This window comes from Phyllobates terribilis, unplaced genomic scaffold (genome assembly GCF_046119375.1).
Source record: "Phyllobates terribilis strain yellow unplaced genomic scaffold, ASM4611937v1 Scaffold_29__1_contigs__length_15306474, whole genome shotgun sequence".
Taxonomy (NCBI): Eukaryota; Metazoa; Chordata; class Amphibia; order Anura; family Dendrobatidae; genus Phyllobates; species Phyllobates terribilis.
The window spans coordinates 15,206,174-15,233,493 of record NW_027362789.1 but is presented as its reverse complement, the minus strand read 5'-3'; the positions used below and the strand labels follow the sequence as shown (position 1 = coordinate 15,233,493).

Here is a 27,320-nt window from a genome sequence, read left to right as displayed (position 1 = left end):
TTTTGTGCAAATAAGGGGATAGAGTAGACAGAGAGAGAGACAGTAGGGGTCAATGAGGATTTAGGGGGCTGGGACATTCAAGGAAAGTAAGGAGGCAAGAAGGAGTAATAAATAGTTAATAGTATTAAATGTCTGCAGGCAAATGCAAGAGGTCTTGCAAACAAAATTAATGAATTAGAGACTCTAATGTCAGCCACAGATTACGATGTGGTGGGCATTACGGAAACCTGGCTGGCAAGTCACGACTGAGTGATAAACAGAGGATTACACTACATTCAAAAGGTTAGGAAAGATAAAAAGGTAGAGGGGTGGGTATTTTCATTAAATCCAACTTAAGACCTGTGCTAAATGACGACATTGGAGGGGAGCTTCAACAATGTAGAGTCAGTATGGGTAAATGTACATGGAAATGCCAATAATGTAACGCTGTTAATTGGAATTTGCTACAAGCCTTCTAATATAGCTGAACATGTAGAGGATGAAATGCTGCAACAAAAACAAGTCATGGTCAAAGTGTTGGCTCCCTTGAAATTGTTCCAGAAAATGAAGTAATTCTCGCAGAAAATTATTGCAATTAAACATATTTTGTTATACATGTTTATTTCCTTTATGCGTATGGGAACAACTCAAAAAAAAAAACAGATAAAAAAAGGCAAAGTGAACATAATTTCACACAAAACCACCAAAAATGGGTCGGGCCAAAATTGTTGGCACCTTTTCTCAAAATTGTGGGGTGTGGGTAAACAACTTCGTTTCAAGCATGTGAAACTCGTTCATACTCAATTGTGGCAAGTAACAGGTGTGGGCAACATGAAAATCACACCTGAAACCAGATAAAAAGGGAGAAGTTGATTCAATCTTTGCATTGTGTGCATGCGTGTGCCACACTAAGCATGGAGAACAGAAAGAGAACAAGAGAACTGTTTGAGGACTTGAGAACCAAAATTGTTCCAATCTTGAAATTATTGATTTTTTTCAAGTCCATCTCCAAAGATCCGGATGTTCCTTTGTCCATGGTGCACAACATAATCAATACATTTACAACCCATGTCACTGTAGCTAATCTCCCAGGATGTGGACAGAAGGGAAAAATTGACGAAAGTGTAGTCCAGATGGTGAATAAGTAGCCCCACCAAAGTTCCAAATAAATTCAAGCTGTCTTGAATGCTCAGGGTGCATCAGTGCAAGCGTGAACCATCCATCAACATTTGAATTAAATGAAATGCTATGGCAGGAGAATAAGGCGGACCCCACTGCTGACACAGAGGCATACAAAAGCTACACTGCAGTTTGCCAAAATGTACATGAGTAAGCTAAAACCCTTCTGGGGAAACGTCTTGTGGACAGAGGAGACCAATATAGAGCTTTTCGGTAAAGCACATCGTTCTACTGTTTAAACAAAATGAAGCCTACAAAGAAAAAATCACAGTAACTACAGTGGAATATGGTGGAGGTTCAAAGATGTTTTGGAGTTGTTTTGCTGCCTCTGGCACTGGGTGTCTTCACTGTGTGCAAATCATCATGAAATCTGAAGATTACCAAAGGATTTTGTGTGGCAATGTAGTGCCTAGTGTCAGAAAGCTGGGTTTGCGTTCTAGGTCATGGGTTGCCAGCATGGCAATGACCCCAAACATACATCAAGAAGCACCCAGAAATGGATGGAAACAAAGTGCTGGAGAGTTGTGAAGTGACCAGCAATGAGCTCAGATCTAAATCCCATGGAACACCTGTGGAGAAATCTTAAAATTGCTGTTTGGAGAAAAATATTAACATTTGAGAGTCTTCAGTGGTTGATACCTTTGGCTAACTGAAAAGATGGTAACAAATTGCAAAATTTCAAGACTACTCAGGTCTCTTCTTCAGACATAGTATAACACAACATCTGAAGTGTCACATATTTATACACAACAGGGCACATGAATAATGCAATAGATAAGACAAGTGGCGTGAAGCAGAACTATTATCATGGGAGAGGGAGAAGCAGTTGTGGCTGTGAATATTGGAACAGTTCATTGATAAGGAGTGAGAAAGTTTTATTGTCCTGTGATAGAGGTCTGGTCCATGATTGTGATGCCCCCACAGGTGTTAATTTCAGTACAGGAGTAGTTGAGGGTTAAGTTGATGGTGAGATGAAATTGATTAAAGTGTTCATGGAACGTCTTACGCTGTTGCTGAGATTCTGTCCAGATGATTAAAATATCGTCAATGTAACGGTAGTAGGCAAGAGGCCTGACGGGACAGGAGGACAAGGAGTCACTATAAAGCTTGGCCACAAAAAGATTTGCGCACTGTGGAGCCATTTTACTTCCCATTGCTGTACCAGTCTCCTGTAGATAAATGTTATCAAATTCAAATAATTGTGGGTGAGGATGAATTTTGTAAGTTTCACCACAAAGGTGAAACAATCCTCCTTGTCTGTTTTCTTTCCCTCCCAGTACCTTTTCTTTCTACTACGGTTAGGTTTCTGGGAAGTTATACTTATGCCTTTTATTTTTGGTTCTCATTAGCTTGCCTTCTTTGCCCTATATGAATGTGTCTTAGTTTCTCACTCAGGGTTTTCATATCTTCACACTTTTCTTTCCCCTTGTTGACAGTGTATTGCTGCCCCCCCTCTGATTCCTCAGGAGGTAAGAGAAACTCCTCAACTGCCTATTAGGGAGTTAGGTCTGAGGTGTTATTTTTAGTTAGCTAGGGCCTGTCTGCACAGAGACCAATTGGGTGTAGTTGCTGCATTCTTCCCTGTGTGGGTTCTGTGTTGGCTATCAAGATGCACTTTCTGGTTAAAAGATTTCCCAAATTTTGAACATGAAAAAGGCTTCTCTGCCCGACTCTCCTGAATCTCTTTTGCTCTTTATGATCCCAACTAGTCTTACCAAATACAAAAGGTCTTTGGTAAGCTACCTTATACAGGCTGCTAAGAATATCATTCCTCGTCACTGGAAAAGTACTTCTCCACCTACTCTGGAGGAGTGGTTCTGTGACATAGTTCTTCTAAATAGGATGGAACATTTGATTGCCCGATCCCCCACTGATTGTGATAGATACTGTAAGTCTTCGAGAGACTGGATTGAATTCCAGGAATCCGATGCCTACCGTCTTATATCACACTGATGTGACCCACCCTTTTCTCTGGTGCGTTTCTTCTCTGTCCGGAGTGTGGTCCGCATTGGTTCGCGCCTGGCTGCACTACGTATGGTTTCCATTGGATTTTAGTAATAATTGTAATACTGATGGCCTAAAATGTTCCCAGCCTTCCCTTTTCTTCCTATAACTTGATGTTTTATTGGATGTTATACTTATATTCTATGATATACTGATGCAGATATTGTCCTGGTTATTCTCTTTTTTTTTTAATTTTGTAATTGAAAATTATTTAACCTTTCAATTAAAATTTAATTTTGAAAAAGGCTTCTCCCCTGTGTGAATTCTCTGATGTTTATTAAGAGTTGCTTTCCGTGTAAAATATTTCCCACATTCTGAACATGAAAATGGCTTCTCCTCTGTATGAGTTCTCTGGTGTATAACAAGACTGTACTTCTGTTTAAAATGTTTCCCACATTCCGAACATGAAAAAGGCTTCTCCCCTGTGTGAGTTCTGTAATGTTCAACAAGATTGCATTTCTGTTTAAAATGTTTACCACATTCTGAACATTAAAAAGGCTTCTCCCCTGTGTGAGTTCTCTGGTGTATAACAAGACTGTATTTCTGTTTAAAATGTTTACCACATTCTGAACATGAAAAAGGCTTCTCCCCTGTGTGAGTTCTGTGGTGTTTAACAAGATGGCATTTCTGTTTAAAATATTTCCCACATTCTGAACATGAAAATGGCTTCTCCTCTGTATGAGTTCTCTGGTGTATAACAAGACTGTATTTCTGTTTAAAATGTTTACCACATTCTGAACATGAAAAAGGCTTCTTCCCAGTGTGAGTTCTCTGGTGTACAACAAGACTGTATTTCTGTTTAAAATGTTTACCACATTCTGAACATGAAAAAGGCTTCTTCCCAGTGTGACTTCTCTGATGTTTATTAAGAGTTGCTTTCCGTGTAAAATATTTCCCACATTCTGAACATGAAAATGGCTTCTCCTCTGTATGAGTTCTCTGGTGTATAACAAGACTATACTTCTGTTTAAAATGTTTCCCACATTCCGAACATGAAAAAGGCTTCTCCCCTGTATGAGTTCTGTAATGTTCAACAAGATTGCATTTCTGTTTAAAATGTTTACCACATTCTGAACATGAAAAAGGCTTCTCCCCTGTGTGAGTTCTCTGGTGTATAACAAGACTGTATTTCAGTTTAAAATGTTTACCACATTCTGAACATAAAAAAGGCTTCTCCTCTGTATGAGTTCTCTGGTGTATAACAAGACTGTATTTCTGTTTAAAATGTTTACCACATTCTGAACATGAAAAAGGCTTCTCCCCTGTGTGAGTTCTGTGGTGTTTAACAAGATGGCATTTCTGTTTAAAATATTTCCCACATTCTGAACATGAAAATGGCTTCTCCTCTGTATGAGTTCTCTGGTGTATAACAAGACTGTATTTCTGTTTAAAATGTTTACCACATTCTGAACATGAAAAAGGCTTCTTCCCAGTGTGAATTCTCTGGTGACTAACTAAATCTGATTTCTGGTAAAAACATTTCTCACATTCTGAACAGGAAAAAGGCTTCTCCCCTGTGTGAATTCTCTGGTGACTAACTAAATATGATTTCTGGTAAAAACATTTCCCACATTCTGAACATGAAAAAGGCTTCTCCCCTGTGCGAGTTCCCTGGTGTCTAACAAGATCTGATTTCTTGTTAAAATATTTCCCACACTTGGAACAAGAAAATCTATTCTCGGCTGTGTGAATTTTTTGATGTTTAGGAAGAGATTTTTCGAGAGGAAAACTGTTTCCATATTCTAAAAATGTCTTCTTTGCTTTAGGATTAGTTTGTTTTTTAATGCTTAATTTGTGACTATGATTTTCTTTAGTAGTTGGTAATGAATCAGAAGACAGGACATGTTTCAAAGGATCAAGTGACAGATCTTTGCTGTGAAGGGATGATGGTATATCTGGAGTAATGGCATTCACTTCAATTGTATCCTGTGGGATCTCAAGATCTTCTGATTTAAAGATTGAAGATGTCAGCAGTCCCTCTGATCTCCAGGTACAGTCATCTGCTAAGATAAAAATCTATTATTTTTCAATAAAATATCCTTGGATTTTATATTTTTTTAAATTTCTACTTAAACTGTCTATAATAATGGCAAGTTGTGTAAATATATTGAATTAATTATTCACCAAGACACTGACATTTCACAATCTAATAGAAAACCTCATAGGATGAACCAGTAGAGCGTGGTTTTCAACTGTTTGTTCATTCTGCCTCCCAAATATGGAATAAAAAGCCAGCAAGTTATGTAGGCAACAATAATACCAATAAAAACTTCTACTCATCTCACAAACAACAAGAGCCACTCAGGTCCATCGTCAGTAAATGGAAAAAAATCATAGTTACCGGTAACAGGATTTTACAGAACCCATGATAGCACCACCTGAGAGACGGTATCCGCCCACCAAGGACAGGAAACCTGCTGAATACAAAAGGCGGTACCTCTCCTCTGCATCAGTTTTGTTTTAGAGCACGAGAGGACCTCCAGACAGTATGTTAGTACACAACTATCACCAATAAAACATTTCTCACTATACACCCATATATAGAGAACATTTTAAGTGATCAAAAAGGGGGGGTATACAAAGGTGCTGTCATGGGCTCTGTAAAATCCCGTTACTGGTAGGTAACTATGATTTTTTTCCCCTTCTCCTATGACAGCACCACCTGAGATTTATATAGAACAGAAACCTTAGGGATGGATCACCGCTTGCAACACCTTTCTCCCAAAGGATAGATCAGCAGATGAAGAAAGATCAAGCCGGTAATGGTTATAAAAGGTAGAAGGAGATTACCATGTTGCTGCCTTACATATGTTATCAATGGACACTTCCGCCTTCTCAGTCCAGGAGGCTGCACCAGCTCTGTGGAATGGCCCTTCAGGTTCTCTGAAACCGGCACATTACTAGGGGAATATGCTAAGCTAACGGCGTCCCTGATCTATCTAGCTAGCTATAGTTCCCCTTGTAATTTTAAGTCCCTTACTAGCTCCCTGGAAGGAGACAAATAAGGCATCACTTCTCCTCCAAGGCCTTGTTACCTCCAAATACTGAACCAAAACCAGTCTAACATTTAGAGTTCCTCTAAATCTTTTGGGTTAGGATACAATGAGGGGAGAATGATCTCCTGTGTTCTCTGGATATTGGAGGCCACCATCGGAAAATAGGCCAGGTCTGGTCTTAACGCAACTCCATCTACAGTGATCTGTGTAAAATGATGATTTACTGACAGAGCTTGTAAGTCACTAACTCTATGGGCTGATGTTAGAGCTATCAGTATCGCTGTCTTCAGAGTGAGAGTTCTTTCTTTCACGCTTCCTTAGGGCTCAAAAAGGAGACTTAGTCAGGGCTTGCAGGACCAGGTTTAGATCCCAGGGAGGCATTCTCGGGGTAGCAATAGGTCTGGATCTATCGCACGCCTTTTTAAAACTGCTGCCAATTTATATTATATTTTATCTGCTGCCAAATTATAGTTATATAAAGCTCCAAGTGCTGATACTTGCACCTAAAGGGTACTGGTAGCCAACCCCATATCTAAGACACTTTTTAGCTTTAATAGGAATTTTAACCTTAGCTGACTGTGCCAAAATAGATAGGAATTTTGCCAATATCCTACCATAGATCTTAGTCCTCACAGGCTTCCAGCTTTTGAGCAGAATAGTGACTAGACCTGGAGAAGACCCTTCCTGGATTAGTAACGACCTTTCAAACTCCAGGCCATCAAATGCCCGACCTCTGAGGATGGAAGACTGGGCCTTGCTTAAGGAGATCTGGAGCATCTGGAACGACCCATGGATCTGACTGGGACATCCTCTTTATCCAGGTGAACCAGGGTCTTTTGGGCCAGAATGGGGCGATTAGTATGACCCTTGCCTGTTCCTCTCGGATCTTCCTCAAAATTCGTTGGCATTAACATTAGCAGGGGGGAAAGCATAGGCTAGGCCAAAGCTCCAGGGTATTTGTAATGCATCTACTGCATAGGGTCTTTCTTTTGGATTTAAGGAGCAGAAGATCCTTGTTTTTCTGTTTCGTTTGTTTGCGAAAAGTAGAGATGAGCGGTTTTAGACTCGAACTGTTCGCCAATCTCAAATTCAAGCTGTTTTGGGCGGTGTTCGAGTCGTTTGACGAACACTAACGATTTGCAAAAAATTTGGCTGTTCGAGGTTATGTTCGATAATTGTTCGTGCACCAAAAGCGTAACTGGATTTTTCACAGTGATACTGTTATTAGTGATGAGCGAGCATGCTCGCCACTGCTTGGTACTCGCCCGAGCATCTCAGTACTCGAGATGCTCGGGCGGGAGCTGGGGTCCCCATCCTGCATGTTTGGCGCTATTTAGAGCACCAATCATGCAGGGATTGCCTGCCACTCACTGTAATGTCACAGCCATGGTGGTTGTGGCATTACAGTGATTGCCCAAATCGATGGGAACAGTGCTCACAGTGAAACATGAAAAGCCGACAATTCATCAGCGGCATACAACGGTACCCGACAATTTAGAACAGAAAGAATAGAGCATCACACATAGATTAGATAGATAGAAACATGTCAGTCACATATATAATAAGTACAGTGACAGTGTTGGTTACTGTACTTGTCATTTACTGTTAAAATAAAGGATTTATTAAAAAAAAAAATTGGCGTGGGGTTCCCCGTAATTTTAGTCTAGCGGAGGTTAAGCAGACAGCTGGGGCAGATGTTTGAAGCCAGGGAAGTGGGTAATACCCACGGAGCTTCCCAGGCTACTAATATCAGCCCCCAGCTGAATACCTAGCCTTTACTAGCTATTAAAATGGGGGACCCAACAAAAAATGATGTGGGGCCCCCCTATTTTAATAGCTAGCAAAGGCTAGGTAGACAGCTGGGGGCTGATATTAATAGCCCAGGAAGGGTGCCATGAATATTGGTCCCCTCCCAAGCTAGAAACACCAGCAGTCAGCCACCCCAGAAATGGCGCATCCATAGGATGCGCCAATTCTGGCACTTAGCCTCGCTCTTCCCACTGCCCTGTAATGGTGGCAGTGAGGTAATAGGGCTGGGGTTGATGTCAGCTTATAAAGCCAGCTGACATCAAGCCCAGGTTAGTAATGGAGAGGCGTCTATAAGACACCCCCATTACTAACCCCATAGTCAAAGTTAAAAAAAAACACAAACACCCAGAATAAAGTCCTTTAATTGAAATAAAGGCACATTCTTTTAATGTTCTAAATTAAACCATACTTTCCGTCACGCCCATTCCAGCTGAAGCCAATGTCTTCTGCAATAAAAGTAAAATAATAAACGAACCTCATCCTTACTTTTCCATGGTTCCCAGGACGGCTTCAGCTCTGCCACATTGACACGACAGGCTGGATCGCAGCCGAAAGCTGCCATCCAGCTTGCCATGCCGCAGACACCGAGAAGCGCAGGCATGCTTGCGCTCCTCAGTGTCTCGATGTGACGGCATCCAGATGAGCCGAGTTCATGTCCAATGAACTCAGCTCACTTCATGCACGTCATTGACAGCGTGAGAGAATTCTCCTGCGCATGCGGTGAAGGCAAATGACGTCACCGCTTGAGCAGGAGAATTTTCCCACACTTGGACGGCATTGAGATGGCAGGCTGGAAGGTAGCAGAACGCTGCCATCCAGCATGCCATCCTTCAGAGACACTGCGGAGAGCAGGCAATATCTCTGAAGGATGACAAGCTGGATTGCAGCATTCTGCTACCATCCAGCCTGCCATCTCAATGCCGTCCCAGCGTGGGAAAATTCTCCTGCTCAAGCGGTGACGTCATCTGGATGCCGTCACAGCGAGACACTATCGAGCGCAAGCATGCCTGCGCTTCTCGGTGTCTGCGGCATGGCAAGCTGGATGGCAGCTTTCTGCTGATAATACCAAGCTGGCCCTAACCCCTTTATTACCCAGTGAGCCACCGCACCAGGGCCCTGGATGAGTTGGGTACAGCGCCAGAAGATGGCGCTTCTATGAATGCGCCATTTTCTGGGGTGGCTGCGGACTGCAATTCGCTGCGGAGGGGGGGGCCCAGAAAGCTTGGGCCTCCCTGCACTATGGATGCGCCATTTCTGGGGCGGCTGACGGCTGGTGTTTCTAGCTTGGGAGGGGGCCAATATTCATGGCACCCTTCCTGGGCTATTAATATCAGCCCACAGCTGTCTGCCTAGCCTTTGCTAGCTATTAAAATAGGGGGGACCCCACGTCATTTTTTTTTTGGTGTCCCCCATTTTAATAGCTAGTAAAGGCTAGGTATTCAGCTGGGGGCTGATATTAGTAGCCTGGGAAGTATTACCCCCTTCCCAGGCTTCAAACATCTGCCTCAGCCGTCTGTTTAACCTCCGCGAGAGACTAAAATTAAGGGGGACCCCACGCCAATTTTTTTTTTAATAAATCCTTTATTTTAACAGTAAATAACAGGAACAGTAACCAACACTGTCACTGTAATTGTTATATATGTGACTGACATGTTTCTATCCATCTAATCTATGTGTGATGCTCTATTCTTTCTGTTCTAAATTGTCGGGTACCGATGTATGCCGCTGATGAATTGCCGGCCAGCTTTTTTAAAGAGACGGATGCATGAAAACACTAATGCGCTATTCTATTCTGAGCAGTTTGTCAGCTTTTAGACACCTTTGAAGGTGTTTTCTATGTGTTTCTATGTGTTTTTGTTTTCCTGACATTGGTTTTAAAGGTGTTCGACGCTGTTCGATGAACCGTTCGACGAACAGAACTGAACCCGAACACTAGGGGGATGGCTCAACACTAGCAAAAAGATCTATTTCTGGTTGACCCCAGTGATCCACAATTTGCTGGAATACTGTTGGATTCAGCTCCCATTCGCCCTGCTTCATTATATTCTGTCTCAGAAAATCTGATCTTTAGTTTTCTTTGCCTCTTATATGCAGAGCTGAGAGCATAAATTCATGTTGTTCTGAAAACTGTAGAATCTGCTCTTTCACTAACAGGAGAGGTCGGGATCTCGTGCCCCCCTGATGATTGAAATAGGTGACTGTTGTCTGACATAATTCGGATGTGTTGTCCCTGTAGTTGGGAACTGAACTTCATCACTGCATTCTTTACCGCCGACAGCTCCTTCATGTTTTGAGGAGAAGGCTTTCTCGCTGTCCGACCAGACTCCTTGTATTACACGATCTCCCAGATGTGCTCCCAGCCATCTGAGCTTGAGTCCTCTGTAATTATGTCCCTGACCTGATATGACCAAAGAACTCTCTGTGACAGGTTCTCCCGATCCAGCCACCATGCGATTGAGATGATGGCTGGATTGGAAAGTGTCATCTTCCTGTCCAAGTGTCCCCTGAGTTGTTTCTCCGCTGCTAGGATATCTTGCTGCAGATATCGGGAGTGTATCTGAGCCCACTGGACAGCAGGGATACATGATATCATTGTACCTAAAAGAGACATTGCTTTCCTTAGGGTCATGGATGGATTCCTGACTACTCCTGAGGCTAGGGACATAATTCTGTTTTTCTTGTCTTCCGGTAGCAGACAAGTCTATCCCTCTGAGTCCAAGATAAGCCCTAAAAAAGACGGAACCTTCCAAGGCTCCAAGCTTGACTTCTCTAGATTCAGTATCCATTCAAGATTGATCAGGCTGGCTCTGACTCTTGTCAATGCCAGTTTTCAATGCTCTCTTGATTTGCATACTACCAGAAGTCATCCAGGTAAGGGACAACTAGAGTATCTTGTTCTCTCAAATGCGCCATGACCTCAAGAATGATCTTCGTAAAGATTCTTGGAGCCATGGAGAGGCCAAAGGACAGAGCTGTGAACTGAAATTGCCTCACACGATTGATGATATACACAGCTACTCTCAGATACTGCTGGCATCCTGTATGGATTGGGAGGTTGTAATAGGAGTCCTTCAGGTCGAGGATACTCATATAACAACCCGGGAACAACATCTTTATGGCTGATATTATACAGTACAGACCAAAAGTTTGGACACACCTTCTCATTTAAAGATTTTTCTGTATTTTCATTACTATGAAAATTGTACATTCACACTGAAGGCATCAAAACTATGAATTAACACATGTGGAATTATATACTTAACAAAAAAGTATGAAACAACTGAAAATATGTCTTATATTCTAGGTTCTTCAAAGTAGCCACCTTTAGCTTTGATGACTGCTTTGCACACTCTTGGCATTCTCTTGATGAGCTTCAAGTGGTAGTCACCGGAAATGGTTTTCACTTCACAGGTGTGCCCTGTCAGGTTTAATAATTGGGATTTCTTGCCTTATAAATGGGGTTGGGACCATCAGTTGTGCTGTGCAGAAGTCAGGTGGATACACAGCTGATAGTCCTACTGAATAGACTGTTGGAATTTGTATTATGGCAAGAAAAAAGCAGCTAAGTAAAGAAAAACGAGTGGCCATCATTACTTTAAGAAATGAAGGTCAGTCAGTCTGAAAAATTGGGAAAACTTTGAAAGTGTCTTCAAGTGCAGTTGCAAAAACCATCAAGCGCTACAAAGAAACTGGCTCCCATGAGGACCACCCCAGGAAAGGAAGACCAAGAGTCACCTCTGCTTCTGAGGATAAGTTTATCCAAGTCACGAGCCTCAGAAATCGCAGGTTAACAGCAGCTCAGATTAGAGACCAGGTCAATGCCACACAGAGTTCTAGCAGCAGACACATCTCTACAACAACTGTTAAGAAGAGACTTTGTGCAGCAGGCCTTCATGGTAAAATAGCTCCTAGGAAACCACAGCTAAGGACAGGCAACAAGCAGAAGAGACTTGTTTGGGCTAAAGAACACAAGGAATGGACATTAGACCAGTGGAAATCTGTGCTTTGGTCTGACGAGTCCAAATTTGAAACCTTTGGTTCCAACTACCGTGTCTTTGTGCGACGCAGAAAAGGTGAACGGATGGACTCTACATGCCTGGTTCCCACCGTGAAGCATGGAGGAGGAGGTGTGATGGTGTGGAGGTGCTTTGCTGGTGACAGTGTTGGGGATTTATTCAAAATTGAAGGCATGCTGAACCAGCATGGCTACCACAGCATCTTGCAGTGGCATGCTATTCCATCCGGTTTGCGTTTAGTTGGACCATCATTTATTTTTCAACAGGACAATGACCCCAAACACACCTCCAGGCTGTGTAAGGGCTATCTGACCAAGAAGGAGAATGATGGGGTGCAACACCAGATGACCTGGCCTCCACAGTCACCAGACCTGAACCCAATCGAGATGGTTTGGGGTGAGCTGGACCGCAGTGTGAAGGCAAAAGGGCCAACAAGTACTAAGCATCTCTGGGAACTCCTTCAAGATTGTTGGAAGACCATTTCCGGTGACTACCTCTTGAAGCTCATCAAGAGAATGCCAAGAGTGTGCAAAGCAGTCATCAAAGCAAAAGCTGGCTACTTTGAAGAACCTAGAATATAAGACATATTTTCAGTTGTTTCACACTTTTTTGTTAAGTATATAATTCCACATGTGTTAATTCATAATTTTGATGCCTTCAGTGTGAATGTACAATTTTCATAGTCATGAAAATACAGAAAAATCTTTAAATGAGAAGGTGTGTCCAAACTTTTGGTCTGTACTGTAGATTCCATCTTGAAGGGTCTGTAGAGTAGAAAGTTGTTTAGGCCGTTAAAGTTGATTATGGTTCTAAAGGAGCCATCCGGCTTCTTTATCAGAAAAAGGGGCGAATAGAATCCTTTCCCCTGCTCGCTTATTAGTCTCTCTCAGAACCTTCTTTTCCACTAGGTTTAATACCTCTAGCTCTAGGGCTGTTTGCTCTCTGGGCATCCTGGGAGACGAGATCATGAAGGTACGCAGGGGAATGGATCTGAATTCCAGTCTCAGTCCTGTCTTTATAATCCCTAATATCCAGGCACTGGATGTAATTTTTTCCCAGGTAGGCAGAAAGTGGGACAGTCTTCCTACTACCTGGGGGGGCCCATCACTTAGGGGTTTTTCTGTTCTCAGAGGAAGGACCTCCGAACATGAAGCCTTCACTCCTTGTCCTTCCATCTGCCCTGGTCTCTGGAAAATTTACCTATGCTATACCTCCTTTTAAGAAAGGAAGTCTTGTACTGAGGCATCAACACACTGGAAAACCCGTGTTTCTTTATCCAGTAGGTCATCCAGAGCTTTGCCAAATAGAAACTCCCTTTCACACGGGATTGAACACAGTTTCATCTTAGACTGTACATCACCTGACCAGCTCTTGAGCCACAGAGCTCTGCGAGCTGCGTTGGATAAATTTACTCATCTGGCGGCCAGCCTTACTGAATCTGCCGACGCGTCCGCAAGGAAGGCAGCCGCCCCCAGCATTAGCGGAAGACTGGCCAGGATTTTTTTCCCTTGGAATGTCCCCTTTAATCTGGTCTTCTAGCTGCTGCAACCAGACCATCATTTTACCTAGCTGTGCAAGTGGCTGCGACTGCCGGTTTCAATGCTCCCACTGGTCACTCCCAGGTTTGTTTTAATAAGGTTTCCGCTTTTTTATCAAGAGGATCCTTGAAGGCTCCTAAATCCTCAAACGGCAGGGTGGATTTTTTTTAGAGAATTTTTATACTGTCACGTCAATTTTTGGGGTTTTATCTCACCTGGTTGATTCTTCTTCCTCAAACGGGTATCTGCTCTTTGAAGCTGATGGTAACTGCCCTCTCCTATCAGGTCTTTTCAATTCCCTGTCTATGAATGATCCTCTCATTGACGGGGAATGTGCGCCTCTTCTTCTGATCAAGACCCCCAAACATGATGTCCTGAACAGTCCTAGAGGTCTTGGTATCGGCTATGCCCATAGTTGTTCTGATGGCTTTAATCAGCTTATCCGTGTTTTGCACTGGAAAACATGGCCTACCTCCTGTATCGCTAACGGAGGAAGATGATGATGATGAGGATGACGAGTAGGTAGGAGAGGAAACAGACTTCCCCTTGCCCTGGAATACTACAGATTCTTCTGAGTCTGATGTATGACGTCTCAGCTTCCTACTCTTTTTACGTGTAGCCAACGTCTTTAGGGAGTCCCTAACCTCCGTCTGGATTAAAGATTTTAAATCCATAGCAAAATTGGGCGTTTCCTGTGATATGGTTTCTCGGATACAACTCAAGCAAAGCTTTTTAGTATAAGTGCTGGGAAAATTAACCCCGCACAGCGCACACTCCTTGTTATTCCTCTTGGCACTACACTTTTGGGGGTTTTCCCAGTAGAAAAAATACATAGAAAAAAAGGGACCCATCTACTATGGTGAACTTTCACGTAGATCACTCACTACTCTGCCGTTCAGGGTACCGGAGATTGAGGCTGGATCAATTCATATGGTCGCTCCCGGCTGGAGGTGGTGGACTCGCGACCTGCCCTGCTCCTCTGGCTGGGCTTGCTGCCGCTTGTCCGACTGCCACTGCTGTGGCCTTGATGGAGCTGCTGTTGCTGCTGAGGCTGCTTTGGTGGCTTCTGCTGCTGCTGCTCTGGTGACTGCGGCTCTTGCCGCAGGGCGCGTCACTTCCTGACACGCGCCCTGCGTGTGCGCAGCCCCATGGACCAGCATTCCGTCAAGTAACGTCAGCAGGGTGCGCCGGAAACTAACATGCGCCCTGCGCGTGTGTAGTCCTGGTCCCGGCATTCCGGCACGCTACGCCAGCAGGGAGCACCGGAACCTCTTGACACGTGCCCTGCATGTGCACAGCCCCGGAAGTCCCACTTGCCGGCGCGCTTAGCCACGGGGTGCATAATACCACTGCACTCCCGTGTGTACCTTGGTGGGCGGATATCCTCTCTCAGGTGGTGCTCTCATGGAAGAAGGGAAAAAAACAGAGGTTTCCATAAAGGCTCTTGAAAAGCAACATGGCTTCCATAACCCAATCCAGCAATATCCAATCTCCCAAAGTCAAATCTCCCCCTTGCTTCTGAGCCTTGCAGTGTGGCCAAAGCGCATTTAGCATCCTTCTATTTGGCATTACTTTAGTGAGAAGAACCCACTTAATTTACGGTGTGTGTCTCCTGGAGCACAATCTGGGCACTATGTGTTGGGCAATAAAATGGCATAATTGCAATTTTCACTCTCCAACATCCACTGTGTTCTAATATCCGGAAAGTGATAGTAGACTCAAAATAGTCACTACCCCTTTAGATTAATTCCCTGAGGGTTAAAAATTACACAATGGAGCAATGGAGTCACTTTATGTGGATTTCACCGTGCTGCCCTGCTTAGGGCAGCATGATAGCTCAGTGGTTCGTACTGCAGCCTTGCAGTGCTGGGGTCCTAGGCTCAAATCCCACCAAGGACAACATCTGCACGGAGTTTGTATGTTCTCCTTGTGTTTCTCTGGTTTCCTCCCACACTTCAAGGACATACTACTGATAGGGAATTTAGATTGTGAGCTCCAATGGGGACAGCGATTATGAATATGTTGGCGCTATACATATAAAAAAAATAAAGATTATTACTGCTCTGGTTTTCTGTTATTATGTCGTATTAGGGCTTCTGCAAATGGTGTGTCCCATCTCCTCTGGGATCTGCTCCTGCGAAGTCTGCTTCTGTCACCAGGAGCCGCCTTATTCATCCTGCAGGTGGCGCTGGTGATGGAGGAGACATCAGAACCAGAAGCTCTGGGCGACGCAGTCTCTGTCTAGCCACTAAGATTAGGGTTGCTGGGACCAGTAGTACCATCCAGTCTGGCAGTATGGGTGTGTGTGCTGTCCAGCTGGAGTAATCTGCTCTCTGCTTCAGCCAATTGGAGAGCACCGCACCCTACTAAAGCTGGAAGCATATTGCCGGAAGCTGCCAGATCCAGCCTTGTTCTCCTCTGGTTCAGTCCTCTGTGCTCAGCTCCCGGCTTGTGTATTTGTTTCCTGTTGTGACCTCGGCCCGTTTACTGACTACTCTTGTGTCTTCTGATGTTGTATTTTCTCTGCCTTCCTGGTTCTGTCCCAACTACCTGACTATTCTTCTTCCCATCTCACACTACAGAACAGGTAAAACCATGGCCCAAGCCTGGGGGTCTATGTGTAACTCCAGATCCATGTAGAGGGGTTAAAGAATGATGAGCAAAGCAACAGAGTAGATAGTGCCAAACCTGTTAGTGGTGGCCATCTTTTGAGCTACCAAGTGACCACGATACATTGTGTCTGCAAACTAATCCACCAAGATCAGCATTCAAATAACTAAATGTCGCTCCTTCCCTTCTTAACCTGCCATGTGCCCAGACAGTAATGTACAACTGTATATAGGAGATTGTCAGATTAAAGAGAAGATGCAAAATAATTTGTAAGGTCCATTTGTTTGCTATTATCCTTTGTGAAGAATTCCAAAGTTATCATCACATAAAGTGACACATGTCAGATTTGAAAAAATGGGCCCTGATTAGGAACACAAAACTGGCTGCAGGAAGGGGTTAAATCAGAGTATTTTGGGCACTAACTACTGTAGTCAAAAACTGACTATAGACAATAACACATCTACTGAAATGATCAAACTCAACAGTCTTCATCAGTAAGTAGTGAGTGGTGAAACCTCTCTGTGGTAATTAGAGTATGGGGCTCGGTGGCTCTTGGCAATCTAAACTATCGTAAGGGACAATATTTTCTGTCAGAGGAGTTTCAAGAAGAAATATTAGTTTTAAAAGAAATTGAAAAGTCAGGATTAAGGGAAACTCTGTTGTTATTGGACAGAAATTCACACTTGCCCCTCACTGCACATTTAATGTTGGAGATCATAAATGTGAAGTTTGGTCAGAAAGACTGGACCTGGTCTTGTAGGGACCATATGAGCACATTCAGCCACACAGAAGGGAGAGAAGGTAGATTCATCCAATAAGATATCAGGGATCTAGGAAGCCAACAGCATCATTACCCTCCGCTTTCTCTTACAGGCCCATCATAATATTTTTCTTCAAGTGATTTTCTAACTTGTCAGCACATTCTACGTACGCTGTCATTTGGCTTTGTAGTTAATAATAATAATCTTTTTATTTATTTTTATTTTTTGTAGTTTACAGATCTGGGCAGGTCACGGTCAGCGAGGTGGATTGTCGAGGTTGTAAGTTCTATAGAAAAGGGCTTTCAATGTCCAAAATTATTTGAATAGTTTTTGGTGGAGGAGAATGTTGTGATCTAGAGGCAAAATGGTGATCACTAGTGTTGAGCATTCCGATACTGAAATATCGGGTATCGGCCGATATTCGCGGTATCGGAATTCCGATACTGAATTCCGATACTTTTGCAATATCGTATACCGGAATCGGAAGTTCCCATAATGCAATGAGCCATTTTCATTTTATTCAGCCAATGAGGATCCTAAGAAGTGTGGGCACATCCTGTTAGGCATGTAGGCATCTTAACTAATGGCATGGCTGTGATTGGCTGCTGAAATGATGTCATGATGCACTATAAAAGCCGCCGCCGCCATTTTGAGCTCACTCTGCTGTGAATTCAGTTAGGGATAGGACGCTGTTGTTCTGAGGGACAGTTTTAGCTACCTATTTGGTCTATTCTGCTTTACCCAAGCTACTTTATAAATCGCTGTGCCTTGCAGCGCTAGTGCACAGTTCTCTGTGCTGTTCACCGCTGTCTGCAAGGTCTGGTGTGTGAGTGCAGCTCACCCTGTAGTGTGTGCTTCAACCCCGTCTGGTTGTAGTGCACTCAGCGTGTGGCACTGCCTCATACATTGTCATTTATTGCCAATTCATAATTTTTCCTGATATCTCCTATTAGTGTGGTGGTTCCATTCGTATTCAGCTAAATTGGTTCCAAACACACTATATAGGAGTAGATAGAGGAGCCTTTCTGCAGCATTGGGCCCTGCAGCCCCAGCCAGATTAGTATTAGCCTATTTTTTGCAGCCTCATCTATTGCATTGTAGGTTACCTTCCTACATTGTAATAGCTACAAAAAGTTTGTGATACTATCGTTATTACATCTTTGGGCACATACAGTGTCTTTTTGTGACAAAAAAAACTAAATAAAGTTCACCAAACACTCCACTTTACAGTTGTGTAGGCCACATTAGCTCATATTAAAGTCTAGTTCACACTTTATAAAATTAGTGTTTCTTATACCTGTTAGCAGCTGTTCAGGAATAAGCACACTAAGCCCTTAGTACTTTTCTGCCTATCTTTATCAGTCTACCAAGATGAAGAAGGCAGGGAGTAAGGCATGTGGTCGTGGGCGTGGACGTGGAGTTTCTGCAGGGAGAGGACGTGAGGATTCTGTGCCTGCAGGGAGAGGACGTGGGGATTCTGTGCCTGCTGCGGGCACCAGTGACTCAGCATCCCCCAGTTTTACCAGGGAACAGTCCTTCATGCGCAGCTTTGTAGGAGCTAGCCGTACCCCACTGCTGCGCGAGGACCAAATTGAAGCCGTTGTCGGATGGATGGCAGCTAACGCATCGGCTTCAATTAGTTCCAGATCCTCTCAGGTCCTGAGCACTGAAGAGCACCCATCTGTCTCTTCACCACCTGCAAAATTGCCCAGGCAGTCAGAGAGCCCTGGACAGGAGCCATCTCTACTTCTGTTCTCTGAATCTCTTGGCTTGGAAAGAGGGGGCCAGCCAAGCAGAATTCTAGAATTTGAAGAAGAGGTAGTATGCAGTGATGCGCAACCGTTTTGTCTCTCTGAATCTGAAGAGGCGGGTGGGCCAGTGCCTATGGTCAGCAGCACACCTCAGTACGCATCTGATGATGAGACTCAGGTGCCACTTTCTGGTGCGTACTGTGCTGTCGAGACTACCCAGGAGAAGCAGTTGTTTGAAGAGGGTGGTGTAGATGATGAGGTCCTTGACCCATCATGGCGTGAGGGACAGGAAGGTGGTGGGAGCAGCTCTGAGGAAGAGATTCCCCGAACGGCCCAAAAAGGAGGGAGAGGGAGGGGGCAGACTTGGTTGCCTGTAGCCTCCACTTCGGCACCCATTAGGAGCATGGCTCTTCCAAAATCCAAAGCGGGTGCTCCCAAGACTTGCAGTGCCTGGTCCTTTTTTGACACAGTTGCAGATGACATTTGCTTTGTCAAATGCAAGCTGTGTAATCAGAAGGTGAAAAGAGGGAAAAGTGTCAGCAACCTCAATACCACAAATATGTGGAAACATGTGCGGACCAAGCACGTGGTGGAGTTACAAAAACACACTGAAGACCTAGGCCAACCTACAGCGCCACCTACCACCTCTTCAGCTCGTGTTGTAGCCTCTTCCTCCAGCTCACACACAGCTGGTTCGGCTTCCTCACAGGATCGCCATGGAAGAATCTCTGGCACTGTTGTACAGAGACACAGTGTAATTCCACCCACAGCACCACTTTCCCAGTCATCCTCACACTCCCAGGCCAGACTACAGCCATCATTAGCACAGGCATGGGAGAAAAGGCGCCCATACTCGGCAAACCACCCCCGAGCACAGGCTCTGAATGCTGGCATTGCTAAACTACTGGCCCTTGAAATGCTATCATTCAGGCTGGTGGAGACTGACACATTCCGTAACTTTATGGCATTGGCAGTCCCACAATACAACGTGCCCAGCCGCTTTTATTTCAGCAGGCAAGCCGCCCCTGCCCTGCAACATCATGTGGAGGGAAAAATTAAACATGCGCTACAAAACGCCGTCAGTAGCAAGGTCCACCTGACCACCGATGCGTGGACCAGTAAACATGGACAGGGACAATACCTTTCCCTCACTGCCCATTGGGTAAATGTTGTGGAGCCGGGTACAAATCTTGAGAGTGGCGCTGTACGTGTTCTGCCAACTCCAAGGATTGCAGGAATCCAGTCTGTACACATTGACTCCTCCTCATACTCCAGTTCCTCTGAATCAGCGCTGCAGGAGCCGTCACGGTCTACCTCCACATCAACCCGTGAACGGTTACCTGTTATGATGACCGATATGAGCACAGCCGTGGCCAAACGTCAACAGGCCGTATTAAAATTAATTTCTTTGTGGAATCAAAGGCACACAGCGCAGGAGCTCTGGAATGCCATCAAGCAGCAGAGCGACGTGTGGTTTGTGCCAGCGAATCTCCAGCCAGGCATGGTAGTGTGTGACAATGGCCGAAATCTGGTGGCAGCTCTGGGCCTAGGCAACCTCACTCACATCCCATGTCTGGCACATGTGCTCAACTTGGTCGTGCAGAGTTTTTTGAGGGACTATCCGGATCTTGATGCACTGCTTCACAAGGTCCGCATAGAGTGCGCTCACTTGCGGCGTTCCAGCAATGCAGCTCTGCAGCGCCGATTACGTCTTCCGGAACATCGCATCATATGTGACCTACCCACCAGGTGGAATTCAACGTTACATATGTTGGAGAGGTTGTGTGAGCAGCAGGCAGCAGTAATGAAGTACCAGCTGCAGCAGGCGCAAACAAGTCGCAGTGCGCGCCGTTCACACTTCACCACCACTGAGTGGGCCTCTATGAAGGACATTTGCCACGTTTTGCGTGCCTTCGATTATTCCACGCGGATGGCGAGTGCAGATGATGCACTAGTCAGCATGACTATCCCCCTTATCTGCCTGCTTGAAAAAACACTGCAAGCACTAAGGGACGAGGTTTTGGAAGAGGTGGAGGATGAGGAGTCACAAATGCCATCTGCTTCTCTACAGTCTGCGCAACGTGGTTCCTCACAAAGGCCTAGGCAGGGGACACTTTGTGAGGAGGATGAGGAGGAGTCAATGGATGAGGAAGACATCTGTCCAGAGGAGGGAGGTACACAATGCTCTAGTAGTCAGTATCTAGAGCGAGGGTGGGGTGATGCAGAGCAGGCAGAGATCACGCCTCAAGCAGGGGACAGCGTTTCTTGGCCAGTTGGCAGTCTGCAGCACATGGTTGATTTCATGCTGCAGTGCCTGAGAAACGACCGCCGCATCGCCCACATTCTCAACACGGCTGATTATTGGGTGTCCACCCTCCTAGATCCTCGCTACCGGGACAACTTAGAAAGCCTCATAACACCGTTGAACCGGGAGCGTAAAATGCGGGAGTACCAAGACGCACTGGTGCATTCCATCATGTTCTTCATTCCAACCGAGAGCAGTGCTGCTAGTGCTTTACAAAGCAGCTCAGTGCGTCGAGGCAGTGGAGGAAGCTCTGCACAAAGAGGGAGCAGAAGCAGCGCCTCAGCACAAGGCAAGACCAGTATGGCTGAAATGTGGCAAAGTTTTGTGTCCCCGCCGCCACAAATGTCTACACCATCACAGACGGCTCCAGTCAGCAGGAGGCAACGTTTCCGTCAGATGGTGACAGACTACATGTCTTGCCCTCTTAGTGTACTCCCAGACGGCTCTTCTCCCTTCAAGTTTTGGGTCTGTAAGCTGGATACATGGCCAGAGCTTAGTCAGTATGCATTGGAGGTGCTAGCTTGCCCTGCTGCTAGTGTATTATCGGAACGCGTCTTTAGTGCCGCAGGTGGTGTACTAACAGACCGTCGCATGCGACTATCCTCCGATAACGTTGACCGGCTTACTTTTCTCAAAATGAACAAGGCCTGGATCTCTCATGAATTTGCCAGTCCTCTTCCAGAATAAATAATTGGTTGGCAACAGTATCCAGGTCTCCTGTTCTGTTCATGTTTCTACCTGAACTGTAATCCCTGAGCTCCAACACCGCCAGTTGGCGCTCGGAAGTGCCGTCTGCACAGTCAACACTTGCTGCCGTGTTATTGGGGTTCAGTACCGTCAGCTGTTCCCCTGCTGTGCGGACGGCAATTTCTCCTGCTCTGTCCACATTCTCACTACTACAGATTTGAAAGTTTCTCCAATTACACCTCTGTTTTCAGTATTATCCCTGAGCTACAACACCGCCAGTTGGCGCTCGGAAGTGCCGTCTGCACAGTCAACACTTGCTGCCGTGTTATTGGGGTTCAGTAACGTCAGCTGTTCCCCTGCTGTGCGGACGGCAATTTCTCCTGCTCTGTCCACATTCTCACTACTACAGATTTGAAAGTTTCTCCAATTACATCTCTGGCTCCTCTGTTTTCAGTATTATCCCTGAGCTCCAACACCGCCAGTTGGCGCTCAGAAGTGCCGTCTGCACAGTCAACACTTGCTGCCGTGTTATTGGGGTTCAGTAACGTCAGCTGATCCCCAGCTGTGTGTCCGGCAAATTCTCCTGCTTTGTCCACATCCACTGTACTACGGATTTAAAACCTCCTCCAAATACACCTCTGGCGCCTCCGTTTTCAGCATTATCCCTGAGCTCCAACACCGCCAGTTGGCGCTCGGAAGTGCCGTCTGCACAGTCAACGCTTGCTCCAGTGTTATTGGGGTTCAGTAACGTTAGCTGATCCCCAGCTGTGTGTCCGGCAAATTCTCCTGCTTTGTCCACATCCACTGTACTACGGATTTAAAACCTCCTCCAAATACACCTCTGGCTCCTCCGTTTTTAGTATTTACCCTGGGCTCCAACACCGCCAGTTGGCGCTCAGAAGTGCCGTCTGCACAGTCAACGCTTGCTCCAGTGTTATTGGGGTTCAGTAACGTCAGCTGATCCCCAGCTGTGTGTCCGGCAAATTCTCCTGCTTTGTCCACATCCACTGTACTACGGATTTAAAACCTCCTCCAAATACACCTCTGGCTCCTCCGTTTTCAGTATTATCCCTGAGCTCCAACACCGCCAGTTGGCGCTCGGAAGTGCCGTCTGCACAGTCAACGCTTGCTCCAGTGTTATTGGGGTTCAGTAACGTCAGCTGATCCCCAGCTGTGTGTCCGGCAAATTCTCCTGCTTTGTCCACATCCACTGTACTACGGATTTAAAACCTCCTCCAAATACACCTCTGGCTCCACTCTGTTTTTAGTATTTACCCTGGGTTCCAGCACCGCCAGCTGGTCTTCGGCAGTTCCATTGACTCTTGTACCTTCTGCTACCCATCCGGGTTCCAGTACCGTCAGCTGGTTCTCGGCAGTGACTTTGGCACGGGTACTCTCTCCTGCCCAGCCTGGTTCCAGCACGTCAGCTGTTTCCGGGTAGTGTCAACGTCACTTTGCCTCCAATGCGTTGTCCTGTCGTGTTGCGGTCGGGTTAGCCGACTCTATGGTGACTGCAGTTTAGGTGACTCCTATGTGGGCTGCGGGATCTGGCAATGAAGGCTGGTTCCATAGTGCCAATAGGACAAGCACCCCCTGTAGGACTGTGGGTTTTGGTAACTGCGGCCGGCTCGCGGCCTTGAACTTTTTTTTACATGGGTACCTTCTGCTACCCATCCGGGTTCCAGTACCGTCAGCTGGTTCTCGGCAGTGCCTTTGGATTAGGTGCCTCCTTCTCGGTATCCAAGTTCCACCAACGTCTGCTGGTCCTTGGTAGTGCTTTCTGGCACAGGTACCTCCTGCTTAGTAACCGAATTCCAGTACCGTCAGCTGGTCTTCGGCAGTTCCATTGGCTCTTGTACCTTCTGCTACCCATCCGGGTTCCAGTACCGTCAGCTGGTCCTCGGTAGTTCCTCAGCTTTCTTGTACCTTCTGCTACATTTCCAAGTTCAAGCTTTTTGAAATGGTTCTTGGTAATCACTCTAGATCTCCCTGACGAGGACCCTGAAGACGAGGACCCAGAAGACCAACCCTAAGAAGAAAAGGACCCCGAAGACGACGACCCTGAAGACGAGGACCCTGAAGACCACCCCGAAGAAGACGAGGACCCTGAAGACCACCCTGAAGACCACCCTGAAGACGAGGACCCCGAAGACGAGGACCCAGAAGACCAACCCGAAGAAGACGAGGACCCCGAAGACAAGGACCCCCGAAGACGACGACCCTGAAGACCACCCCGAAGAAGACCAAGAAGATGACCCTGAAGAAGTTGACCAAGAGGACAAAGAAGAGAAGACAAGCACCAAGATGCAGAAGAACAAGAGACAGAAAACCAAGAAGCAGAAATACAAGAAGCTGCAGAACAAAAAGCGGAAAAACATTAAGCATAAGACTAAAAATCAGAGCAAAAGATAATATCTAAATTATAAGCAGAAGATGACTAAGCAGTGTATGGGGGTGAGTCCGTTCCTCCTCGTGGTGCCCCTGGAAAAGACCTGCTGCTGCAGGCCAAACTGAACGCGGACAAATCCTGTTGTAAATCTTTTGTGACGGGCAGAACGAAAGGTGTAATGTCCAACCTTTTATAGATAACAACTACAGGAATGCCTGCCACAAATAAGAATATGATGAAGAAGAAGAAGATGAAGAAGTAGAATATGAAGAATGTAAAAAAAAAGAATAATACGAAGAAGGTGAAGAAGAAGAAGATGAAGAAGGTGAAGAAGAAGAAGATGAAGAAGGTGAAGAAGAAGAGGATGAAAAAGATGCTGAGGATGATGAAGGAGAAAGTGTGGGAGAAGTAAAAAAGAAGGTGAAGAGCATGGAAGTAGTGAAACATAAATATCTGACAAAATCTAAAAATACTTAACATAGTCAATATTTCCGTAACTCAGAACGTCTTAAAAAAAATATTAATTCCTGCTATTCCATTTCATTGGGCTAAACCTCTATGCCTTTATTGTCTCCCCCACCTCCCCCAATACATTCTACATTATTCTTAGTTGTTTTCCTTCATGTAGAATTAACCTACAAGGAAAGAAAGGGTTTATTTTCATTCCGATATTTCTGTCCCATTGACTTGCATTGGTTTCCGGTATCGGCGATATCCGATACTTTTTCGGTATCGGTCCGATCCAATCCGATCCGATATTTCCCGATATCGGAAGGTATCGCTCAACACTAGTGATCACACGATTGTGATACGGCCGGACTACACCATTGATAAAGCAGCCACAGCCGGTGACTGAGAAGAATCTGTGACTTCTCTGCATTTAGTGGTTACTACTCACCTGGGTAGTCATATGTAGGAATCTCCTCTTTACACTGCTCATCACCACTCACATATGTCTCTGTAGTATTAATATGGGTCAGATCTTCACCCTGAAACAAATATTGTAAAAGTCACAGACAGATGGAGAAGTCACATCCATGATCAGCTCTAATCCTGCCATCTCCACCGTTCTCATTACACAAGTATCTACTATATAATTGTCTTATCCCGTCTGTCTGTCTGTCTGTCTGTCCTGGAAATCCCGCGTCGCTCATTGGTCCGGCAGCGGCCAATCAGCGCCGCTGGATTTCTGAAAAAAGATGGCGGCAGTTAGCGGCTCATCTGGCGGACGGAGGTCAGCGGCGATGCAGCACAACTACAACTACCCCAACCGGCGCCGCTGACCTCCATACGGCTAACGTCGGAAGATCAGCGGCTTGGCCCGCTGATCTCCTGACAGCAAGTGTGAACGGAGGACCGGGGAGCGGCGCCGCCGGTCGGGATGCTTCTGCTGCAAGCAGTCGCTCATCTCCCGGCTTCTCACAGCAGAAGGAGCCGCACAGGCAGCGCCGCTCCCCGATCCTCGCTAATACGGAGCCGCACAAGCAGCGCTGCTCCCGGCCCCACACTAATACGACGCTGATTGGTCGCGGTGGCCGGCCGCGACCAATCAGCGAGATGGGCGGCAAATTTAAACGCCGCTCTGCTGATTGGTCGTGTCTGCCATCCGCGACCATTCAGCGAGATTGGCGCCAAATTTAAACAACGCTCTGCTGATTGGTTGCGGTGGCCGGCCGCGACCAATCAGCGATTTTGGTGCCAATTTGAAACACCGCTCTGCTGATTGGTCGCGGTCGCCGGCCGCGACCAATGAGCAGTATTGGTGCCAAATTTAAACCCCACTCTGCTGATTGGTCGCGGCCGGAGACCGCGACCAATCAGTAATATTGGCGCCAAATTTAAACACCGCTCTGCTGATTGGTCGCAACCACCGGCCGTGACCAATCAACGATATTGGCGCCAAATTTAAACACCGCTTCGCTGATTGGTCGTGGTGGCCGGCCGCGACCAATCAGCGATATTGGCGCCATATTTAAACACCGCTCTGCTCATTGGTCGCGGTTACCGGTCACGAATAACCAGCATTATTGGCGACAAATTTAAACACCGCTCTGCTGATTGGTCGTGACCGCCGGCCACAACCAATCAGCAGTATTGGCGCCAAATTTAAACCCCGCTCTGCTGATTGGTCGCGTTCCCTGACAGCGACCAATCAGCATTATTGGCGCCAAATTTAAACCCCTCTCTGCTGATTAGTCGCGACCGCCGGCCGTGACCAATCTGCGATATAGGTGCCAAATTTTAACACCGCTTTGCTAATTGGTCGCGGTTGCCGGCCTCGACCAATCAGCGATTTTGGCGCCAAATTTAAATACCGCTCTGCTATTCTAGAATACCCGATGCGTTAGAATCGGGCCACCATCTAGTAAAACATATAATCCTGGTGGATAAAACAAGACTGAGCACAAGACCTTCACAGCCATCTACACATCATAGGGGAGATCCCATGACACCTTCTCTCCATCTACCTGATGATCCTGAGGAACATTGGGACCTTCTTGTTTACAGTCCTGTGGAAGAAAAGGACGGGGACATCTCTCTGGTGTTGTCCTCTTACTGGATAGATCTGGAGGAAACACATACAGGGGCTGAATTCATTCTCTACATACAGATAATTATAAGCCGTGTGTATTTAGTCCAGTCCATTACCTGGTGATGTGAGGGGCTGGGGAACCTCCATCATGACGTCCTTGTACAGATCTTTGTGTCCTTCTAAATACTCCCACTCCTCCATGGAGAAATAGACAGCGACATCCTGACATCTTATAGGAACCTGACACATAAAATGATACCGTCATTCCTCTGATCCTTTCATAGCATTACTGTATAATGTCCCAGCACTGTCACCTCTCCAGTCAACAGCTCAATCATCTTGTAGGCGAGTTCTAGGATCTTCTGGTCATTGATGTCCTCATGTATCAGGGGGTGAGGTGGAGGTCCTGTGATTGGGCTCAAAGGTCTGCCCCATCCCTCAGACACAGGGTCCTGACAGCGCTCTCTGGAGGTCTTCTTCACTACTGTGTAATCCTGGTTATGGAGAGACACATTAATAAATCTCACTCTAGACATTTCCAGAGTCCTCACATCTCCAGTTCTGTCCATCTGTTATTTCCATAGATAAGAATGATGTAATGGGACGTCATCAGAATCTCTCACCTCTCCAGTAAGCCGGAAGAGGATCTCTAGGGTGAGGTGTAATATCCTCTCCGCCATCTTGTCTCTGTCCATATCCATCTTTGATGGGTAAATCAGGAAAATTCTGTTATATAGAAGATCTTCACTGAGAGGATCTGATA

At 45.8% G+C, this 27,320-nt stretch overlaps 1 protein-coding gene across 1 annotated transcript; it reads right to left on the bottom strand.

Annotated features, from left to right (window-relative positions):
* Positions 1-583: 583 nt before the first annotated feature.
* On the bottom strand, positions 584-27,320 carry LOC141178648 (uncharacterized). The gene is made up of 6 exons (XM_073660542.1): positions 27,181-27,320; positions 26,872-27,051; positions 26,674-26,797; positions 26,493-26,590; positions 24,923-25,013; positions 584-5,165 (listed from the first exon to the last, which is right to left on the bottom strand). The coding sequence occupies exons 1-6, from the start codon at positions 27,256-27,258 to the stop codon at positions 3,652-3,654; spliced, it is 2,085 nt and encodes a 694-aa protein (XP_073516643.1). The 5' UTR covers positions 27,259-27,320; the 3' UTR covers positions 584-3,651.